At 46.5% G+C, this 23,475-nt stretch overlaps 1 protein-coding gene across 4 annotated transcripts in view; it reads left to right on the top strand.

Annotated features, from left to right (window-relative positions):
* LOC309379256 (TGF-beta-activated kinase 1 and MAP3K7-binding protein 1) overlaps positions 1-22,989 on the top strand; it is a 47,089-nt gene extending 24,100 nt beyond the window's left edge. The window contains exons 1-11 of one of the 4 annotated variants that reach the window (XM_081928271.1): positions 11,888-12,021; positions 14,540-14,676; positions 14,972-15,125; positions 15,332-15,418; positions 16,395-16,533; positions 16,866-16,979; positions 18,972-19,083; positions 19,196-19,340; positions 20,626-20,848; positions 21,268-21,424; positions 22,350-22,989. In XM_081928271.1, the coding sequence (XP_081784397.1) occupies positions 11,989-12,021; positions 14,540-14,676; positions 14,972-15,125; positions 15,332-15,418; positions 16,395-16,533; positions 16,866-16,979; positions 18,972-19,083; positions 19,196-19,340; positions 20,626-20,848; positions 21,268-21,424; positions 22,350-22,557 (1,509 nt within the window). In that variant the 5' untranslated portion in view covers positions 11,888-11,988 and the 3' untranslated portion in view covers positions 22,558-22,989. Of the gene's footprint in view, positions 1-290; positions 1,798-1,851; positions 2,160-11,887; positions 12,022-14,539; positions 14,677-14,971; positions 15,126-15,331; positions 15,419-16,394; positions 16,534-16,865; positions 16,980-18,971; positions 19,084-19,195; positions 19,341-20,625; positions 20,849-21,267; positions 21,425-22,349 lie in introns of those variants that run through there. The other 3 variants (XM_081928270.1, XM_081928272.1, XM_081928273.1) reach the window with 3 other exon arrangements.
* The last annotated feature ends 486 nt before the right edge of the window (positions 22,990-23,475 follow it).

Raw genomic sequence — 23,475 nt, 5'->3', positions numbered from 1 at the left:
CCAGGCAGCAGCCCATTTGACAGGAAACTAGCGTAGTGACTGCTCCCTACCAGGTGAGCTGCCTCTGGATGAAGGGAGGGGGTCGGTTGCCCTTGACAATTATGCCAAGAGCAAAAGGAGGCCCTCCAGCGGCATCCCAGCCCTTCCCCTCTGCCAAAGAGACCTTAAACACCCTTCCCCTTTTGTTCCACGGGAGTCCTTATTTCAGTTCCAGGGCCTTGCTTATGTTCCTTCACCAGCTCTCTTCTCTCACACCCACCCACCTCTTCCTTCCTGTTCTCTCCCTACAGGGCATCCTGACCTTTCTGGCCTTTCGGAGACTCGGAGAAATTACTTTTCAGGAAGAATACAACACACTGTTCCCTAGCTCCCCGCCAGTGCTCCCCTAATCCCAGTCCCCATTAAAAATGGGCATATCGGGGAGGAAATTTTGGAGTGAAAGTATTTCTGACTTTCGATCTCAGGGGCAGGAAGGAAGATAAGAGAGAAAGAGGAATAAAATATACGCAATTTGTGCAGCTGATGGGGCGAGGGGAGAGAGAGAGAGAAAGAGGGAGAGACCACCAGCACCCCTTGGAATTGTGGAGGGCTTCACCTATCCCCTACCTCTTAAATAATTCAAAGTACACCTGCGTACTGTTCAGGGTTCTCTCTTTTGTGCCTTCTCTGCTGTGCCTTCTCCCCAAATAACTAATGCCATATAACAACCATGTGCCTTTCTCTCTGCCTCACTCCTGTCTTAATATGTTTAACCACGATGGGTCACCGCTGAAATCAAACTTCTGTTTCTCCTCATGTCCTCTTGGCTCTCTCTTCTCTGGGCACAATCTCCAAGCTGACTATGTCACATCCACACCAGGCATGTAAAGCACTCCTATACCACCTTAGCTGTTATGGCTTCCCCCAAAGGATCCTGGGAGTTGTAGTTTACCAAGGGCTCTGACCTCACAGACCTACAATTTCTAGCATCCTTAGCAGACTACAGTTCCCAGGATTCTCCATGGCTGTTAAAGTGGAGCAAGCGTGCTTTAAACCTGTGGTGCAGATGTGACCTGTGTCAGAGGGCAGCTGAAGAGCCACAATCCCTGCACCTCCCACACTCTTTGTTTTGCCAAACAGCATTGCACAAACGAAGGTTTAGTGATGGAGCCGGGCCTCTTCACAGCTGCCTTGAATGGCCGTGCGGTTGTGTGTGTGTGTGTAAAATGTCAGTCTTCCTCCGATCCCTAATCCAGGGCAAGTCCTTGGAAAAGTCAGATATCTTTCTCCCCAAGCCACTGCTGCCGTTCCCATGCTGATGCTGCCAAACTGGCTACCCAGCCCTGCACTGATTCTGCTACCCCCTTGAATGAGCAGGAAATTGGCCTGGGCTGAGGCCCTCAACAAACCTAGGCTTCGTAGAGGCCTTGTGTGCGCTAAACAAGCACATCCAATCCCAGTGTGGTGAATTGGAGCACCCACATTAGTGCTGCCTTGCTTCTGCCAGACTTTTTCATGACGACAGCGAGATACATACAACAGGTTGTGGAAGCAAGCCTTCTGCCAAATCATCTCCCACTGAAATGAGTTCCTCTCCCCCGTTGCTCTCTCTCTGTGGCTTCTTTCCTGAACTTGTACTCTCTCTAGAGTGTGCCAAATCTTCTTCTTGCTGTAGGATGTATTTGTGTTTTAACTTGTTAATTACAGTATGTCTCATGCGCTAAGTTAATGTCTTGTGCACTAACCACTACTAATCCGGCTTCTGTTTGTTTCTCCTCGGTATGCTTCCCTTTCTCTCCCCCCCCCGCCCCCACCAAATGCTCTTTCCCTTCCGGAAACCTCTCTCCCGCACTGCCGCATCCTCCCTTAAAGGTGGGCCAGTCGTTCCTGGCATTCCAGCGATACCAGCTTGGCGCCGACTCAGCCCTCTTCTCCCAGGACTACACGGACCCGAGCCAGGAGGCTGGCATGCCTTACGCTCCCTACACAAACGAGGATGACACTATAGATAGCATGGGGACGTACCAACAGGCCCCTTCGGCAGATGCATTTGATGCTGAGGCACAGGGGTACCAAGCCCAGGACTACTGAGAGCCGGTGGAGTCCTCCCCCCTCCCTCCCCCTCTGCCCGCTCCCCTCTGCCACCAACAAGCCAAGGTGCAAAACAAGACACAGGTGCATCAGAGTCAGAGGGGGCTCTTGGCCGCTCTCCAGCCTTCTAGGGTCTCTGTTTTTATTTCTTGTTTTTTTAAAAAACAAACAGGGTGGGTGGGGAGAAGCAACAGCCCTGACACCTCTTCCCCACTTCTGAATTCGCCACCCAAACCAAATTGTTGATTGCAAAGTGTTTTACGGTCCATTCTGCAGCGCAGTGTCGCCCTCTCTTTGTAGGAGAAGCTGCCGAGGGCAGGAATTCACCCTTTTCTGTAGGGGGGGAGGGGGTGGGGGAAGCATGGCTGCAGGGCAGGGGGGGGAGTGACTGGCTGAGGTGGTATCCGAGGTTGACATGTCTGTGTGTGAGTAGTGAGAAGAGAGAACAGGACTTAGACAGGTAGGCAGACCTGGGAGAGTGAGTGAGCATGCAGGCATGCAAGGGTGAGTGATGTGTAAGCTTTGTGTGGTATCAGTGATATCAAATAGGACTGTGATTTGCCCTTTACCTGAAATTACAAAGATTCACATCCATTCCTTGCCAGAGTTGACAGTATTGAGCTACAAAAGGATACTCGCTTCGCTAAATTTCACAAACATTTTGACCCCGATAAGAGTGCTTGTTTTTTCTAACTGGCTATGTAAGGCTTTTATAACAAGCACGTATTGTGCTTGGGTGCTCGCTCAGCTTGCATTTTTGGAGAAGCCATTGGGAGCCCCCAACTGCAGTCTGAGCCTGTGGCAGAGGTATCATGCGACTGCATCGCTCAGAGCAAAGTGCAGGTCAAAGTTAATCCCAGTTGAAAAAGTACCAAGTGGTTGTGAGCGTTTGTTTTGGGTATGAGGCAGCTCTTTCTTCCCGGGAGAGGAATATAATTCCCTACCCATTCCATGTCAAGCTAATACATGGTCTGATGAACTGAGATAATTTGCTTTTGGTTGGTTTTTTTTAATGGAGGAAAAGTGTTGAGAACCCGCAAGGAGGTCTGCAAGGAAATTTTTCCAGCACAACCAAAATCCACAGGAACATGTAGTTTTAAAGGATGTAGTTTTAAATGTTACTTCAGCTGTGTCTCATTTACGACTCAACACAGGGTTGGACTAGAGTAAAGTGGGATCCCAAATCCAGGGCAGAGGCGATTACATGGGAGAGATTGCCATAGGCTTACATAGCGCGGAGTAAAGTTCAATAGGGAAAATAGCTACCTACAATGGTTTGGAAGATCTTGGCAAAAAGGCTTAGATTATTTGTAATCTGGACACATCAGAGCACTGGCAGAAATGGTTCAATGTGCCAAAATTCCCGGAAAATATTAACCCATATTCACTGTGTTGTAAATCACGCTTCCGTTGAGCAAAATTACTGTAGCTTTCATAGAATCATAGAATCATAGAGTTGGAAGAGACCACAAGGGCCATCGAGTCCAACCCCCTGCCAAGCAGGAAACACCATCAGAGCACTCCTGACATATGGTAGTCAAGCCTCTGCTTAAAGACCTCCAAAGAAGGAGACTCCACCACACTCCTTGGCAGCAAATTCCACTGTCGAACAGCTCTTACTGTCAGGAAGTTCTTCCTAATGCTTAGGTGGAATCTTCTTTCTTGTAGTTTGGATCCATTGCTCCGTGTCCGCTTCTCTGGAGCAGCAGAAAACAACCTTTCTCCCTCCTCTATGTGACATCCTTTTATATATTTGAACATGGCTATCATATCACCCCTTAACCTCTTCTCCAGGCTAAACATGCCCAGCTCCTTTAGCCGTTCCTCATAAGGCATCGTTTCCAGGCCTTTGACCATTTTGGTTGCCCTCCTCTGGACACGTTCCAGTTTGTCAGTGTCCTTCTTGAACTGTGGTGCTTTGTTGTTGCTCATTAGAAAGCTCCCTGCTTCCAAAGCTTATTTTTGATCTCGGTTTATATGGAATTTGTCCTTTTGCACAAAGTATCGGGGAGAATAAGCCACAGCTACAACTTGATCCAATACACGTTTACTTGGAAATAAGCCTCAGTCAATTCAGGGAGGCTTACTTTTGAAAAAATGTGTCTATTGGATTACATCCTAAAGGTGTTTTTGCACATACACATATAATGAACTTCTAAAAAGAGGTGTATCAGAACCTCCCTGCAGGCCACATGCAAAGCATCAGTTAACACAGGACCATGTTAAGATGTCATGGTCAGCTGCATTGGACTAGATGATCCTCAGGGTCCCTTCCAACTCTATGATTCTATAATTTACTTGGTGTGCAGTGTAGTAAAGCAGAAGTTATTTACTGTAGGGTCTTCCCCAACCTGGAGCCTTCCAGATGTTACAAGCTGCACCTCCCAACATCTCCAGCCGACATAGCCAAAGATCAGCAATGATGAATATTCCAAAACATGCAGAGGACTCTAGTCTGGGGAAGGCTACTTTACTACATGTTAACTTGTCACGTAGAAGTACCCTCTGTGACATCAATCCTTGAGATGAACAACATCATGGAAGAGAAAGAATTAATGGGACTGGCTCGCATGGACACTGGGCTATTCAAGCTTACAACCATGGCAGCCTTTGCCAAGTGGGATAAAGAGACCGTCTCTTCCACTGGACAAATTCCCTAGCTTTCCTGGAATTAAGAGGGAAGCCAATTTAGCTCCAGGGCTGAGCAGACCATCTGTCACCCCTGCTATCTTTGTGCTCAAGAAGAATGAAACCAGAGTTTCCATTTGGTGAACACATTGCCACGCTGGGAGAAAAGACAGTTGGTTGTGTTAGTAAACTAGAGCCTGACTATTCTCGATTGGGTGGGATAAGTGAAAGCGCCTGCACTGTGTTATGATCATCTTCTGTTAACCCTGCATGAGCTAAGCATTCAATAAATGGTAGAGAGAGCTACAAAGAGAACACACCCCTTGCTTCTAAAAGCATCTGTGGAAACACATTGACATCACAGCACTATCTTTTTTCAAATTAATCTATTTGAAATAGTTACAAGCTCTCCTGTTCGCTTCTTGTAGTTGTTATTCCTGACCAGATGAATAATCATTCAATCTGTAGATAGCTATGCATTAAAACATTTGGTAGAAAAACCTCCCATAGCTCTTTATATGTATCTGATCATTTCAGCATTACCAAAAAAGAAAATGAAAAAAAGCTGTGTTGGCCATTTGTGTTTTCACACAAATAGAGAAATATAATGTGAAAAGTGACCCAAAGTGAGTAGGGTGGTGGCATTTGTTTGCCCTAGACTCTCTGCTGCCTTCTGAATCTTAATCTCTTGGTTCCTGATAGCTGGCACTCGGTTCATGTGGCTCTGTAACTCAGGCATGTTACCTTAAGAGTTTCATGCTTTCAACATCCCAGGAGATAATTTCCTTGCTGGTCAGCTGGAAGACTTAGTGAGCTAAGGACTATATAGTTAGGATGAGATCTATGGATTTCTACACCAGAACATCACAAACCAAGGCACTACATGGGCCCTGTAAATGTTTTAGTCTGTTCTGGGTGATTGCTTGCCAGGGGAGTATATTAATGCAACAAGAAGTAGGCAAATTTGTTAAAAGAATGTTTTATATGTGCTCAGAGCCACAGTGGCTGCATAAAATCATCTGTGGAACATAATTAGCAAACACCAACTAGTTCCTCACTTATTAATCATCCATTTGTAGAAATGCTTGCCTGCTTCCAGTTGCATCATCATGCCCCAGTGACAAGCATTTTCCCAGAGCCAGTCTAAAGAAAACGTTTTTTAGGACGTCTTGCAGTTGACTGGTAAGAAATATATCCTAGAAGAAGGCACACAACAGGCCTGAAGAACATTTTGATTGTAGCATTACAATGTAGAGATCAGGAACAGAATGTCAAGAATGCAGGGAGCGCATAGCTCTGAGCCCAGAATGAAGAATCAGTGCTCACCTGAATATGCCACACTAGTTCCAATACTACATATTCCTTCTCCTATGTAAAGAGAAGCCTGCTTTGGGTCTTCATATTGCTGAAAGCATCAGATGCAGTCACCTGTATTTTATGAAGCTCCCACAACGCATGTATAGTTGGCCTTGCCAACGTGACAGGAATAGGTTGGTTTGACCAATTTGTAGCCAAGTCTCTAAGCTGATGCCCTCCAGGTGTTTTTGATGCAGTGCTGGCTGCGGCTGATGGGAGTTGTAATCCAAAATACCTGGAGGATACCAAGTTGGAAAAGGCTGCCCTACATTTTTTTTTAAATGTAAGCAAAGAACAGTGTTTGGAGCAGATGTCATTTGGCCACTGTTTCACTTTGCCAGGACCCAGCTAGGAAAAAGATAACTGAATAAGACACAGCTGTGGCATCAAGAGAGAAGCCTTCCTTTAAATAGCATGTTGTTATTTAAATTGAGAAGACATGGGACCTCTCTCAAGGGATGCAATGGGAAGGAGCCAATGTAGTGGCAATGGGTCTTCCTCTGGTGTGTGGTTTGCATGTTGGTGTGAGTGTGTGGAATTGCCTCTAGATCCCCTCTGTTGGTACCTCCTTTCTAGAGATCCACTAAATACTGTGTGTGGCTAGAAGCCGGCAGGGAGTGAGACAAGGGGTATAAGAGCCTGTTACTCATAAAGCACAAAGAGGAACAAAGTCTCTCGCTTTATGGTCCCAAGAGAAAGCAATATTGTACAGGGCTTGAGGGAGGGGAAAATGTTCTCCATCCCAGAGTTCCTCTTCTATTGGGATGGCCTAATATTTAGGCTTGCGGGTGGGTGGGTATTTTACGGAGTGGGTTTCTTTATAACTGTGGTCAAGGAGAGGTCTTTTCTTCATCTCTCCCCCTGGAGGGAAAGAGAGAAACATGGGATTGGAGGGTAGGGAGGGGGGAGGAACCCAGTGTTGCAGCAAAGTTTTATGGGAGTCCATTGCATGCTTTTCACGTAGGGGTGGAAGGGGAGATGGTCCATTTTTCAACATCTGTTCCGTTAGCAGATTTATAAATGGGTTTTGCCTTGGGGAATAGGCCAAGACTGTGTTAAACTACATACGTAAAAACCGAATCCTAACTTGTGCAATGGGGATTGTTTTTACATCTCCTTCCCTGCCACATATGGATAGATTCCTAAGACCAAACAGAAATGCTTTTCCCAGTTATGCACAACACGCTCACAAAACTACGAGAATACCCTGCACATAACTCTGGTGGAACATGTCAAGTTCAGGGGGTCCCAGTCCAAGAAAAAAGCATGTACTGTAAGGCCATGTTTTGCAGTTAATGCTAGCACACCTGTAGAATTGTTGTTACCATGTGTGATAAAACTTTCACCTGGAAAGAAAACTAGGTTCTACTCCTGTCCTGGCCAGTGGCCCATCTTGGCCTTTTCTCCTTGCTCTTTGATGATTCCCAGTTAGTATTTTCTGTTTTAACTGATTGGTGCAAGATCAATTGTTTTGGGTGCGTTCAGTTTTAATTGCACAAAGAGTGTCCATATAGCCAGAAAATGTGTGTGACGATACTGGTTATCATGCTGTGCAAGCCCGTCTGGGCATCCTTCAGTGGGCCAGGCATTCCATGCATCTGAGGAGATAATTCTGGAAACCCAGAAATTGCACTCCAGCGATTGGTGTTTGATTATGCTGCTGGAATATCTTTGTATTCTGTGAAGCTACAGTCTAGCACTGTGTTGCACATAAATATTTGCCATATATGATTACTATTTCATAGTTTATAGAGCAACTGAATTATACCAGTCTTTCCCTCAGTCAACACGTCAAGTGTGAAGGACCAATGAGCATCACTTGCACATAGCGGACATGCAGGGAGCTGGGATCAAGTGTTGCTTCCTGATACATCCGTGTGTGTGTGTGTGTGTGTGTGTGTGTGTGTGTGTGTTACCAACACATACCTGCCTTTCACACTTTGTGTTTCCCATGGGAAACTCTTGACAAAATAATTTGATTCAAATGTGAAGCAGTTCTAAATTGATGTTATTAAAAACCCATTCTCATTGCGCTTGGATACTGCATGATGCTTCTGTAGTGTGACTGCAACCTACAGCTTTGAGTTACTCAGACTCATGGAATGTAAGCCATGCACACAGAGAGAAATATTGTTAAGCACGAGACACTTCCCTGTCAAAACAGTACTGTCAACCAGGGCCGTCCAACTTCTGACCCACCAATCCAAATGTGGCCCACCACCAGCCTGGTAGTGCGCCCTTCAGGTCTTTTGGGTCCCAAGCGGGCATCAAAACCAAGAGTGTTTATTGAACTTACTGGCTTGAGATCTGTGTTTACTGGTTGATGAGTTGGAAGTTCTGTGTGTCTACTGTAATCTTTTAAGTGCCCTCTCCAACCATCTCTAGATAGAGGCCCTTCTGATGCACCAATATCCAAGAGTGCAAACCAGCTCGGTGGCATTCCAGTTCCTTAGCCAATGCAGCAAAAATAAGGTCTCCTTTTAGCTCCAGATAGGCACATGAACTTACTTCATTCACTTCTCGCACATCTTGGGAATAATGGAAGAGAGACTCGCTATTTGATGCTGCCAGTCCCCCATAGCTTCACATACACGTGGGCAGAACCTCGTATGCCTAGACAGGCCGTCTGGTCTTAGGAATCTAAACTGGAACATATTTGAAAATACGAAATCATAGACCTCAGTTCATTTTGCCTCATGCGACGCACACAAAGACTTGTTCTGACATTCTCGTTGCTCCTGGGGCGTTGATAACATCGTGGGGTCTCTACAGTCCTCATCTACAGCATTACTGCCTCTGTATAGTATATATATTATATATGTATAATATAAAACTATGCATATGTATATGCATACATATGTGACAATGAAAGGGTGGCCTGCTCCATACAGGATCTACAAAACGTTCGGTGAACTACAAGCCCTACCCCAACTGGCCCATTTTCTCCTCCAGTATGTCTCCCTCAACTAACATAAACCCTGCCACCCTGGCACCTGTGTTTACGACGTCCTGTATATTTGTGGTTAAAAAAAGTGAAGGTGGTAACTACTGGTGTGTCTTATCAATAAAGTTATTACATTCAAAAACAATTGTAATGGTGGTGTTATGATTTCTTCACCCTGGGTTTAAACATTACATTGATCATTTATATCTGCATTTGAAAACCTTGTACAGTGTGTTTTCCACACATCTGCCCCATATAATTAAAGCACTGGTTCACCACTTGTAACGGTTGTGTTTCCACTGCCCACCCCCCACATACTTGGAAACTATAGTTTGTTAAGGGGGCTGAGAGCTTCTTCATTCTCGCCACTGGATTTCCCATTGAAAGAGCTTGTCCAGTGAAGACCTTGCTCTCAGAGAGCCATTCTTAACATAAGTAGACAGTATTGGGTTAGTCAATATGGTTTCTTCCAGATGACATTGGACTCCAACCCCCATCATCCCTAACCATTGGTCATGCAGAATGGGGCTGATGGGAGTTGAAGTCCAATAACATCTGGACAGCACCATGTGGGCTCCCTTGACTGATGATCTGACTCAGTGGAAGACAAGTGCATACGAAGCTGAGCAGTATCAAATACGTATGTACCCATGTGAACAGCTGCTGAAGAAAAGACTTGGTAAGGTCTGGAACAGGAGGAAGTACTGAAAAGTGACCCTTTGAGTACGTGCAAAGTGGATTTCTCTTAACTCTGGAGCAGATCCACACTATACATTTAAAGCATATTTAAAGCACATTATTTCCTCCCAAGAATCCTGGACACTCTAGTTTGTTAAGGGTGCTGGAAATGGTAGCCCTGTGAGGGGGAACTTCAGTTCCCATAATTCTTTGGAGGAAGTCACAAGCTTTAAATGTGTGTTGAATATGCTTTAAATATAGAGTGTTGATCTGCCCAACAACTCATACTCGGCTGGTATAAACAGATTTGAGTGCCACCTACCCCTTTCTAAAAATTAGCCATGAGTTAAGGCTATGTAATAAGTAGTCTTCCCATATAGCCTATGGTTGCTGCTGATTAATGCCGCTAGCAGTGACATTAAGATGTCCTGTACATACCTATTTTGGGAATTAGCTACATTGAACTCGGTGGGAGTTTGAATAAGCATGCAAAAGATCAGGCCACGCTTGTTTCTGGCTGTTGGCTAGCTGTTTCCAGGCATAATTCATGGTGCTCATGCTAAATCATTCAGGCCCCAAATATCTGAGAGACGGCCTCCTTCCCTGCATTGCCTTCAGGTGTTAAAATCAGCAGAAGGGTAGATCCACTACCCTGAGAAAGTGGTGGCCCAGGAAAGGGCATCATTCTCTGTGGCAATCCCTGTTTGCTCCCCACAGAGGTGCTTCTGGTGCCTTCACTGCACAACTTTCAGGGAATGCTGAGGTAACATGTCTTTACCCTGGCCTTTGATGTGTGTTTTCTGAATCCGCCTTATTCCTGTGACTAATTTGTTCTAACTGTTTTTAATATTGAAGGGCAGGCAATAAGTTTATTTATTTAGGTATTTATTTTATATAATCTCCCTCTCTACAGTTGCTTAGCAGTAAGCCCTATTTAAATCAGTAGGGCTTGGTTCTGAGTACACCAGGGTCATGCTGCATAGGACACAGGTAACCATGGTAGCTTCAGAGTAGTGTAGGCTTCGCCAGCTCAAAACTTTTTGATCTCCCAGTAGGTGACACTTATATAACCCAAGTGAAGTAGCTGAGTGCAATAAACTTTATATGAACCAGGGGTTTGCACAAGAACAAATTCTCAATTCCAGGCTTCATTGTACTGGATGCTTCTGAGTTCATTATGTATGGCTGGAACTGCCTCTTAGATCACCTGCCTGTGCCACCACTGTCTGCTCCTTAAACCTTTTTCCATGAAGACCAGGGGACATACACGCACACACAAACACACACACACAGAGAGAGAGAGAGAGAGAGAGAGAGAGAGAGCTCCCATGCCCTATGGATCCTGTTGTCAAGTCTAATTATCCATCATTGAAATAAGCTTATATTCTTCCTCTGCTTCCATCTTCCTCCTGTATCAAATGTTAAGATTGTAAGCTCCTCAGGGCAGGGACACTCTGAAGTAGTGCCACACATATTGATGGTGCATAGGCGGAGCTACAGCGCAGCCAGTCACTTCACCACTGATGACGTCCACCACAAATATGGGACAGATTTGTACAGCCACAACAGCTCAGTGCATGCAAAGGATTCAAGATTATGCCTTTGCTACGTTCAGGATCACAACCAGTTACTGCACACTGAGCCAGTGGTCTGATTCGTTATAAGGCAACTTTCTTTGTTTTCGTGTGTGTGTGTGTGTGTGTGTGTAATTAAGATGCCAAAGGAAGCTGACACATTACTGCCCACTGCACCCTTCTATCACCATCGAGAGGCTCTCTGCCCCATAGCCCACCCCCTTCCAAGAACGGCTTGGAGAAGTGGTTGTTGCTATTCAACGGCGGTCCTTCTGCCACCTCCAGGATCACAGATGCCTCCCTTTGGAATAGTAGCTACTGGGGACGCGCAGCAGGATGCAGATATGGAGCTCACGTCCTGGCTCCTGTTTGGCCAGGGTGGGAAATAGGATGCTCAGGTAGGGGGCCTTTTGGTCCGATCCAGCAGGGCTCCTCTTATGTTCGCCCCGGAATACGCGTACAACCCACCCGCCGCGTCCCCTGGAATGCCTGCAAATTCATTTTTTGACCTGACACAGAACAACTTCCAGGAGGGGGAAAAAGATGGGAGAGCCAGTCGCCTGCGATGCCTCCCTCTGTCCTCCTGGTGGCGCTGTGACCGAGTTTTTTGTGTTTTGTTTTTTGGCGCGACGCTACGCTTCCTGTCCGCCCGACGGACGCTCTCGCCGCTTCCTCTCGCCTGCTCCCCCTCTCCCTTGCCAGGGGAAGGGCGGAGGTTGATGTTGCTTCTGCGTAAAGATGGCGGCGGCGAGGAGGAGTCTCCTGCAGAGCGTGAGCAGCCGAGCCTGTTCTAGGGGGGCGCTAGGGGCGGGAGCTCTCCGGGGCCAAGGGGAGGGTTCGGGGCCCCTGGGCTCCCCTCTCGAGGAGGCGGTTCCCGTCTTGGGAGCACAAGGCGAGGGTGGTAGCCTGGGAGCGAGAGAGGGAGGGTGCGAGAGGTGGGTTCGTGTATCTGTGCAAAGCAGGCATGGGGAGCTTGTGGCCCTCCAGGTGTTTTGGGACTCCAGCTCCCATCTGACCCAGCCAAAATGCCCCATGGAGAGGTATGGTGGGAGCTGTGGTCCACCTGCCTGTGGAGGGCCAGGTGCAAAGAAAGAGGCGTGTTGCTCTCCTGCCAGAGCCAAAAGAAAACAGGGCGCCTTGTGCCTTTAACAACGACATCAAGGGAAGGTATTTGGGACAAGTGCAGCTCACAACGGGAGCATTGGAAAAAAGCTGCACGTGTTGGAAATTCTCTGCAACACGGTGATATAAGTTCTGCTCTCTGCTTCTGCTTAACCAGCTCCAGGGATGGGAGACCTAGGACCCTCCAGAAGTCGTCGGACTCCCATCACCCCCTCCATCCCCAGTGCCAGGATGGCCCATGATGGGAGCTGTGGTCCCCACAAAATGGGCGAGGCAGGGGGACAGGTTCTCCGTCCCTCTCCAGTTCCCGCTACCATCATCATTAGCACCACTAGCAGCAGAGAGTGTAGGATGGGTGTAAGGATGCCAGTGCCAAACTCCTAAAGTGCTTGTTGAGTTGCATAGAAAAAGTAATTTCTTCAGAGGCTCCTGCTTCTCCAGTTGCCATACCGTGATGGGGAAAAGCTGTCCCTGGGAAAATTTTCTCAGCCTGGGGTTTGAGACTGGCAACTCAAGATGTGTGTCGGGGAGGGGGGGGGAATGACACTGATATAAGCCAGAAGTTAATGGTCCCCAGATAGGAAGTTTGTGGTTGTATTATTTGTCAATATGTTTCTGGGAAGAGCAGAAAAGAGGTGGTTTCCACAATTCCTGATGTTTTGATCAGCAGAAGGTGGTCTCCTTGAGGGGAATAAGCTCCTCCTTTCCTCATTTTTTTGTGATAGGGAAAGGAGGGCATAATAGAAGAATTGAAATCAAAGTGTGATGCCCACAAGATGTGCTTATTTAGTACTCCTGGTCCTCACCATTCCCATATGCTTTGCTCAAGCCCCCTTGCCTGTGACCTCTCATCTGTCTACACTCCAGAAAAGGATCACAGTAGGGTTCCTGAGGACTACATGGGGGTACCCCACCATATCTGTGCACTGGTGCCTATCCAACTTTGTACCAGCTTTTCAGAGCCCCTCTTGCAAATTTGTGGATTAATGCTAAAATATTGATCCTAAAGCAAATGTATGTGCAACTGTGTGTCTCTTGAATGTACAGAGAGAATTGTGCAGGTGTTTCCAACCCAACCCATTGTGGCCCACCAAACTGAATGCATTCATCAGCTATGTATGGCAGTCTGTCAGAACCTAGATCAGGGATCCCAAATTTATGTTCACTGCCATCCCTACAGGGTTTAGTTGGACTTTGGAGAGCCAATCAACTCCCCCTTCCCAATAGATGTAAGGAGGAAAGCAGGGAAAACATCCATTGGCTTGCTAGATAGAAGGGGGACATGTACAAGCACTTTGTGAATCTCATGGCTAGATCTTTTGGATTTAGTGGGCCTTGGAAAACAGTGTTTCTCAAATCCCTCATGAGCCACAGTACAAGGTGTGGTACAAGTACAGAGGGATGGTACAAGTTCCCTACTGCGGGGCTGGGGGACCTTTGGCCCTCCAGATGTTGCTGAACTACAGCTCCCATAAGCCTTGACTATTGGCTGTGCTGGTCAGGGTTGAAGGGAGATGTGTTCAGCAATATCTGGAGGGCCAAAGGTTCCCCACCCCTGCTGTACTGGGAAAGGAATGTTACCCTTTCCCCTTGCAGAGAGAGCTGGTTTACATCCCCCGCTGCTCTGTAAACAAGAGTTGTGGCTGTCCTGAAAGACAGCTGTTTAGAAGGCACAAGGAAAGTGTTCAGAAATATGTACCATAATAATCTGAATTATGCATAGAGAAGCATTTATGTGGCAGGAAGGCTTTACTTCTCTAGTTACAGTCATTAAAATGCATCAAACATATCTGGCTTTGCTCTGCAGAACCAGCTATGTATCTGAAATATGTTTCACATGTCTTTTGGAACCTAATGCTAGATGAATTTTGTATGTGCTTAATTTGTGGGGAGAGGTATGAGTGAAGGAAGACAAGGAAGCTGGGTTAGCAAAGAAGTAGCAGGAGGAGAAGTGTGGGCAGGTAAAATGAAGTATATAACTGAATAAAAAAGAAAGGCAACAAAGGGATCAGCTGCAAGTGGAAAGGGGACTCAATAAGAGATTGTCAGCTATCTTAAAGTAGCACCCTAATTGGGAGGCTAACTCTTCAGCTGATATATAGTCATTATCCTTGTGGCTTTGGCTGGAAGAAGTTAATTGGGGCTTCTTTCTTACTCTGTTATTCAGGAGCAGCAACCAAGTTGGACAGATGACTTGCCTCTCTGCCAGCTCTCCGGTGTGGGTTCAGCTCCTAACCGTTCCTATACCACAGATGGAAAGGGGACAGAAATTCACCCCTTAGAGGATAACTGGCTAAAATTCAGGTAAGCAGCATGTAGATTTGGGTGGAGCAGGGCAACAGAAATAATGGCATTCATTCAACAAGCCCACTTTAACCCAGCAATATTTTTTGTAGGGGAGGCCAAACTCCCATCAGCCCCAGTTAGTATGACCAATTTATCAAGGATGATGAGAGCTGTATTTCTGCAGCACCTGCAGGGCATCACATTAGAAACTCCTAATTTATTGAATGACCTGTGGGCCAGGTTTTTATTCCCAGACCACAGGCTGAATGCCATGCCTTTAATTGTCCCTTTCCATCCTGACCTTTTTTGGCAGGAGTGAAAATGACTGCTACCTCTATGGGGTCTTCAATGGTTATGATGGCAACCGGATCACCAATTTTGTGGGAGAAAGACTCTCTGCGGAGCTCCTGTTGGGCCAGCTGAATGCAGACCATGATGATGCTGATGTGCGCAGAATACTGCTGCAGGTAATGGAGTTTTTTCTTTGGAAAAAATCAGTCATAAATTGGTACTTGTTGTTGTAATTAAAAGCTCCTGAGTGGTTTGTAAAACATGCAAAGTTTTGATGTTTTATGCAGGGAGAAATAAGTTTGGGAGATTCTGTGTAGTTAGCAGTTCAAAGCTTCTGTTCTAATACATAATTTTGTGTTGCCTACCTTCTGGGCCTCCTCAGGCTTTTGATGTGGTGGAAAGGAGTTTCCTGGAGTCCATTGATGATGCACTAGCAGAGAAGGCCAGCCTCCAGTCCCAGCTGCCAGAGGTAACTTCTCTTCCTAGCCTTAAGGAAACATCATTGAATTCAGGAAGCGGTAACAGTGCATTTTCTTCCTGGAAGGACCTTGGAGCCTGCTGAATGAATTTGAAAGTGTGTGTTGGGAGGCAGGTGGCAGCAAAACAGGCTTAGTCCCGTTTGCAGCATTTCATGTTTCAAAATCCCACCTTCATTGGTGCTTTTTGAAGAATTGGTGGTGGTCTTGGAAAAACTTAATGGCAGAGAGGTTAAAATTGGGACTTGCCAGAATTGATGTGGCTCCTGCAGTCTGGGGTGAGAAACAGTAAGTGCAGTGCACCTCATCTGTTCATTTTGCACTATAGACATTAAACTGCATCCATGTACTGCTCGCTTAATAATACAGAAGGGATACCAATCCTTTGGTTTCCTGGTTTCAAAATCACTAAAGTGAATTTCAGTCCCCACTTCACCTATAAAGCATACCTGTATGGCGAGAAAAAAATCCTTTCACAACCCTGATGAAAGTATTATAAGGAGTGGCTGATCTATGTTGAATAAAATATGTTCTGTATTATTTAAGAGCAGCAGGTATAGGCAAACTCCGGCTCTCCAGATGTTCGGGACTACAATTCCCATCATCCCTAGCTAACAGGACCAGTGTTCAGGGATGATGGGAATTGTAGTCCCAAACATCTGGAGGGCCGCAGTTTGCCTGTGCCTGTTTAAGAATCATCTGCCTAGAGCCAGTCATGACGCTGTACAGCTGTTTTAATGTGGAAATGACAGACTCCTGCAGTACCTTAAAGGCTACTGCATTTGTTATGAGACCAGCTTTCATAGACTAGTGCTCAGTTCACCAGATGCCTGAAGCTGGCAGGTATCTATACACCTGGGTGGAGGTGTGCAAAAAGTGGGATCAAATGTTTTTGGTATGTCTAGAGAAGGCTTCAGAAATGCTGCACTGATAAATTTTTACACAGGCTTCCACAACCCTGTATTCTAGGGGGTGCCCCATCACCAGCTGCCTTCCCAGTACCAGAAAATCCTGGAACGGTTGAAGGCTGTAGAAAAGGAGATCTCTGGAGGGGCCATGGCTATTGTGGCAGTCATCCTCAACAACAAGCTCTACATCGCCAATGTAGGTGTGTTCCTCTTCAATGTCGTTTTTGATTTGGGCACTTCCTGGTCACAGCACTGGAGGATGAAGAGTTAGAGCAGTTGCAGCTGGGTTACTTTAGCCTCTTTGTACAAGAGTAATGCTTCACTGACATCCTTACAGAGCCACTAAACCTAGTTGCCTGGGTAAATACAACAGGGAAAGCGGGAGAGATGAGACGTTGGCATTAACAAGCACCACTTCCAGGTTTTTCTGGAGAGGGGTAGTACTGGGTTGCACTTAATAAGCGTATGTATTTCCTCAGGTGCCTCACTTGTCCCCCTTTCCACCTTTGCAAAATGCACTCCTTCTCCACAGGAACGAACAGAGCACTCTTGTGCAAATCTACAGTAGACGGGTTGCAAGTGACACAACTCAACATGGACCACACCACAGAGAATGACGATGAGCTCTTCCGCTTTTCACAGCTGGGTGAGTGTTGCGTTCCTGGAGCAGCAGAGAAGTAAGTCTGGGAGAGGATGGGCCTTGGTGAGCCAGCAGAGCAGGGGTGGCTTTAGCTGTGGCCCTCCAGGTGTTATTGGGCCAGTGCTTGCATCATTCCCAGCCAGTGTGGTCAAGGGTCAAGGAAGATGGGTGGTGCAGTTCCTTAATGTATAGAGGGCCATGGGTTCCTCAACTGTGCAATAGAGAAAAGGCTGCCAGAGAGGAGACTTTTGTGGTGATTTTCCCACTTCTGTAGCACATCACTATCATTGGTGGCTTTTGTGTTTACCAAACACAGGAGTGTTGAAATGACAAGTTACAGTGTTAATGTCTCCTCTTCCCCATAACAGGGAATACATGCTGGATATCAGAAATGATCAATAACTGAGGGATGAGGTAGCTTTCTTACTTTTTCCTCATACTGAATCTAGGTGGGGAATTGAGTCGGAGAACAAATAACAAAAATAAAAACTGACAAACAATATACAAAAAATTCAAAATTATATAAATAGATGTAATCAGCAACTAAACAATTCTCTTGTAAGGTAAACAAGCAAAACTACAGCAACAAACTTTAATATTTCCAATTTAACTAACTTTATAGGTAAAAACAAACAAAAATCTGTACAAATTAAACAGCCAATGCTTTTACCAACAGTTCCACCCCATTTTTTACTTGCAGCAGCCACTGACTCCATCTCTGCCTCTGACACAAAGAGGGCCCCAAACTGTGGCTTTTGAGTAACTTAACCTCTTTAGCGCAGGCTCTCCAAACCACCCTGGCTTTCATACTGAGCTGAGTGGTATGTATTGTTGCCCACAGGCATTGATTGCAAAAAAAACAACCCCTCCCATGCCTTATCCACTGTACCAACAGTCATGGGTTGTTGCGCATTAACTGCCCCCTAGAGGGCGAGCTGCTAATAATTGGTGCATGCTTCAAAATAGGACAGTGACTTACTCACTGCCCTAATCAAGTTTTTTACTCTTCAAAATACTTGGCCACCTGCAGCAGTTTTTTCACCAAACGGTTATGAAACCAGTTCTGTTGGAATCCTTGTCCGAACTGAAATCCTGTTGAGGCCCATAATGCAGTAGGGGGCTTGCCAAGGAGAGCCCACCAGACTTTCTTCTCTTCACCATTGCAGCCAACTTGCACACCTGCATCACACTCTAGTGGAACTGTGAATGCTACTGCTTGCTTGTTTGCTTATTGGCTTTCTGCACTAGCAGCTGGCGATACTGGTGGTGATTTGCAAAAATCACTGTAACGGGGGGCTGTAAAGAGTGTCTTGCCCATGTTCCCTCCCAAACCTAGAGCCAGCACTGCAGCAGACTCTTCTGGCACCTTAAAAACTAATGAGTTTTTAATAGCATAGGCTTTCATGAACTAGATTCCACTTTGTCAGATGCAGGACATGTAATCCTCTGTTGACATGGGTGTAGGAAAATAAAATTATTATTATTTTTACATGAAATCTACCTGTGGACTGAGGGTAGCTCATCCTGCACTCTATTCCCAAAGAAAGCTGATGCCAAGATGGCGGTTGATACTGAATCATTCTCATAGCGAGTTCAGTTATGAGTCCAGTGCCTATTAAAGAAATTGAGATTCTTTCTTCCAAGGAAGTGCTGTGACACAGTAGAGTTGAGTGCAGTGGGGGTTCATCTGGCTGGCTGTCTAATTCTGTTTTTGCCAAGTGTAAAAGATTTCAGGCTGCATCAAAGCACCCTGACCACTTCTGAATGCATGTGCAGACTTCCTTTCTTGTGTGAATATATTACAGATGAAAAGCTCCTTGCTGTCCTCCATTCCTTAGTTGAGTTTATTCTGTCTTCCCTTGTTCATCTGCTTTTTGTTCAGTCAAAATGCCTGTTTAGCTGGGGGTGAAGTGGGCTTCCTCTTCTTGCCTTAGAATGTAACTATAGGACACATTTAGCATCTGCCCTGAAGTCAGTGAGCTGATTCTTTATCTGCAGGTTTGGATGCAGCAAAAATAAAACAAGTAGGAACCATATGCGGGCAGGAGAGTACTCGGCGCATCGGGGATTATAAAGTCAAATATGGCTATAGTGATATTGAACTGCTGAGGTGAGGCAAGACCCAATACTTGGTCTTACTTTCCTTTCCTGTCTTTGCTTTTGAAGACATAGCTGTCTCTGACGCCCTGTCCGGTACTAACTTAGTTCTTCTCCCTTTGCAGTGCTGCGAAATCTAAGCCAATCATAGCAGAGCCTGAAATCCACGGAGGGCATCCACTCGATGGAGTCACGGGCTTTCTGGTTCTGATGTCAGAAGGGCTCTACAAAGCTCTGGAAGCAGCTCATGGGCCTGGGCAAGCCAATCAGGTAAGAGTGCCAGGGCAGCTTTAAATTGGCCTTGGAATCCTGTGCAGGTCTTCAGGTTGACTCTGTCTAAACAGCGTACTGAGATGCACCCATCATTAGATTTGAAATTTGCCCCAGAGTGTTTGAGCTCTCTGTGCTCATAGTCCCCTCTGGGTAGCCCTAGGCTACAGAGATGAGCAAGGCTAATAGTTATAAGTACATAAAATCCGTTGTGCAGGAGAAGGCCAGAGAGGTGAAGAGGATTCCTAGGGACAACTCTTTTCAGGGAAGTGAAATCATGTTCCTGCAGAAAATGTTCCCTCTACCTTCCATCCCCGCTGCCCCAGTCAATGGCTCTGCCACTAGGTTCTGGTCTGCCTGCTGCATCTATTGAACATTGATTCAATAGCTGAACTATGGGATTCCCTCCTATAGGAGTCAGTGACAGACACCAACTTGGAAGGCTTCAAAGAGGTTTAGGCAAATTTATGGAGGAAGATAAGGCTGTCAATAACTACTAGCCACAGAGGCTACGTTCTGCCCCCACAGTTGGAGGCTGGATGCCTCTGGATGCCAGTTGCTGGAAATCACAGGTGGGGAGAACGTTTTGGACTTCCCGTAGGCATCTGATTGGCCACCTTGAGAATCCTGGGCTTTTGGCCTGATCCAACACCTGATCTTCCATTCTTATTCTTACATTTAAGTCCACCATAAAAAACTGCAGGCTTCTCCTTTCCTCCACTTCCAGTTGCAGGACAGGGAACGGAGGAGACAAGAGAAGGTAGTATTTATTTAATGCTGCTTTAACCTCCCCCAAATAAGCAAATGTAAAAGTTGCAACCCACAAGGGTGGACGTGAAAGTATTCTGTAGGAATGTGATGAATGCCTTCACCATTTAAACACAATGCATCTTTCAAGTAGCCGAACAAAGGCACCCTAGAGGGTGATGTGTTGCAGCCTTTCCCCTAAGGCTGATTACCTGGTTGCCCTTCAGATGTTCTCCCAGCTGTTTGGGAGATGCTTATCCATCAGAAGCTTCCAAGCAGCTTCTGTGAGAATGTTTGAAGGGCCCATGCGCATGGGCAGGTCCACGTTGCGTGGTTCTTTCCCATGGAATCAGTCAGCACAGACTTGCTCCACCTGGTAGGATGCCACTTCCATGGCTGACATCTGCCCCAGTCAACCAGGCGGGTGGGTTCTTTAAACATTAGCCCAGTTGCGCAGGGCCTGCTTCTGTACATGGCTGGGAGAATATCTGAAGCAGCAGCTCCAGTTTCCCCACCACTGAGAACTCTCTCTTTCTAGGAGATTGCAGCCATGATTGCCACAGAGTTTGCCAAACAAAGCTCACTGGATTCCGTGGCTCAAGCAGTCGTGGATCGAGTGAAGCGCATTCACTGTGACACATACGCCAGCGGTGGGGAACGGTCCAAGTTCTGTGCTCGGCATGAGGACATGTCGCTGCTGGTGAGGAATTTTGGGTACCCGCTGGGTGAGATGAGCCAGTCCACACTGACTCCGACACAAGGTATGGGGGAGCTCAGTGTGCTTGTATGGGAGAGGGTGCAAGGCAGGTCAAAACTGTTCTGCCCAACTGTGTGTGTGACAGATAGATAGGCAGACAGGTGTGCCTGCATTTATGGTGAGCTTGTGGGTGCTGTATTTGTAGTCTCTCTCACTGTGTGTGTGTGTGTGTGTGTGTGTGTGTGTGTATGTGTATGTGTATGGATGCTTGGGTACATTGGCCGTCCTCTTTATTTGCATGTGGCCCTTGGGGATGACTGAGACTTAATGAGTCAGAAAAGATTCATCATCCTTGTCTTAGAGAGTGATCTTTGTCCATGGTGTCCCAGGAAATTCTTCCCACTTGTAGAGTGACAGAGGTATGGGGTTTTCTGAGAATCTTGGCCTTCTTAGTGCTTACAATGTTTTATTCTGCATGTTCAGGAGGTCGAGTTTATCCTGTGTCGGTGCCGTACTCCAGTGCCCAGAACACAAGCAAGACCAGCGTTACACTATCCCTTGTCATGCCATCCCAGGGTCAGATGGTTAATGGCGCCCACAGTAGCTCCACATTGGATGAAGCCACGCCCACCCTCACAAAGTAAGTACCCCTTGCCCAGCTGTCCTTTTGCCCTCCTTTTTGCTGGAGGCAACATTCCACTTCCCCTGTTAGCTGCTTCTTAGGCCTAGCAGTGGAGGCCTACTAGTCGTTTCACTTTTAAACCCGTATGATAGGGGCAGGCAATCTGTGGTCCAGTGGCCTAATCTCAGAAACCCTCTTTAGATGATGAGCAAGAGTGTTCTGTCCCTCCCCCTTGAAAACATAACCAGGTCATTCATATCGGACAAAGCTCAGCTAAGAACAAGCTGGTGCCTTTTAGCTGCACCCCAGAGAAAGAGTGGGCTGCCTGGTTGTTGCCCAGAAAAAGAGCAATCGTACCGCTCTTGGCTGTTCAGGGATAGGTACAAAAATATGAGCATGCAAAAAAAAGTGCCCACCCTGTATAGTTGTAGAATGAAAAATTAAATCTATTAGCAGTATTTGCTGAAAGTTCCTCTTCGTCATTATAAAAAAAGCAGAAGTGGCTTGGATAAGAAAGGAGAAACTTCTGTGTGTTACACACAGGTGCAAGATGAGAGGCTTTTATTAGTAGACTGTATATGCATTTACATTGTTAATGCCCTCTTCACACTTAAAAGATGTTCCCAGTGGGTGCCTCAAGCCTGCATTTGGCAGGTCTGTGTACTGATACAAGTGCTCACATCAGGCAACAGGGATTGTCTGTGATGCTCTGTGACAGCCTTCGTCAACCTGGGCCCTCCCCATGATGTCGGACTGCAACTCCCATCAGCTCCAGCCAGCATGACTAAAGATCAGGGTTGATGGGAGTTGTAGTCCAAGAACATCTGGAGGGCTGCAGATTCCCCAGAGTTGAGGGGAGAGGCCTCAGGTTGCATTTGCTGTGTCATTTGTGCCGACTGAAGGTTGCCTCTCTTTCTCTTTCCCTCCCTGGCCGCGTCTCCAGTCAAAGCCCAACAGTGACCCTCCAGTCTACCAACACTCACACCCAGAGTAGTAGCTCCAGCTCAGATGGGGGCCTCTTCCGTTCTCGCCCTTCCCACTCCCTCCAGCCGGATGAAGATGGGCGTGTGGAGCCCTACGTGGACTTTGCAGAATTCTACCGCCTCTGGAACATGGACCACAGTGAGCAGGGAGCACTCACCGTGCAATAATGCGCCGAGACCAATCCCTCCGAACCCCTGTCAGGTGGGGGGGAATGGAGCCTGGCAAGGCAGGAAGAGTTCACCGCCCGACAGCCCACCTTCTGCCATTAAGGGATGAGGTCAATGCTGGGACTGGTCGCTCATAGCATTTCTTTCTCATCAACTTGTCAGGGCATGTTAACACGTCCCTTTTCTAAAGGTCCCTTCCACTGTGAAACCTTGTGGGCATTAGAGAGGGTTGTGACCAACCTCTCCTGCACCTCCAGTATTACAGACAGTTGCTCTGTTGCGGAGAAGATGACAACTCAGATGTCTGGCAGGAGAGGTACTTTGTGTGCATATAAGCTGCTGCTGGAGATTTAGGTGTGCCTCATGATACTGATGTGTTAAGTCGATGAAAGATACCTCTGTTCTGCAGAATAAATGGTAACTTATAGCAAATGCTCTGGCCAGTTATGTGATGTGAGTTTAAGAAATGGTATTAACCTCAGCTACCTAAGTTTTTAGTTGCCTTTGGGGCCCAAGGCCTAGATGGAACAGGGTGGGGAGACAGACACACACATGCACACACAAAAAAACACAGACAGCTCCTCTAATGCATCATCTACAGGTGATCCAAATGTCATTTGTAGTCATTAGAAACAAACATGGAAGGTGGGGGTGTTGTCTTCTGTTTTGGTATCCAAGATGCCACAGCCACTGTTAAATGCTTCCTTTTGTATCCAAGATCACAGTCGGGTGAAACAGGCAACATTAGAAAGATTTGGAGCCAGATCTAACCTCTCTGCCTCCTATCTGGGTGTCCAGAAGATTCTCCTGACTTCCTTTGAAGAAGTGGCATGTTTTTCCCCATCATCATAAACAGTTTTGGAAATGCTTTGTTGCTCTCAGACAGTCATCACGTAAGAATTCCTTCTGGGAAAGCAG

The sequence above is a fragment of the Podarcis melisellensis genome, assembly GCF_964234715.1.
Source record: "Podarcis melisellensis genome assembly, chromosome: 10".
NCBI lineage: Eukaryota > Metazoa > Chordata > Lepidosauria > Squamata > Lacertidae > Podarcis > Podarcis melisellensis.
This window is presented reverse-complemented; position numbering and strand designations above follow the sequence as displayed.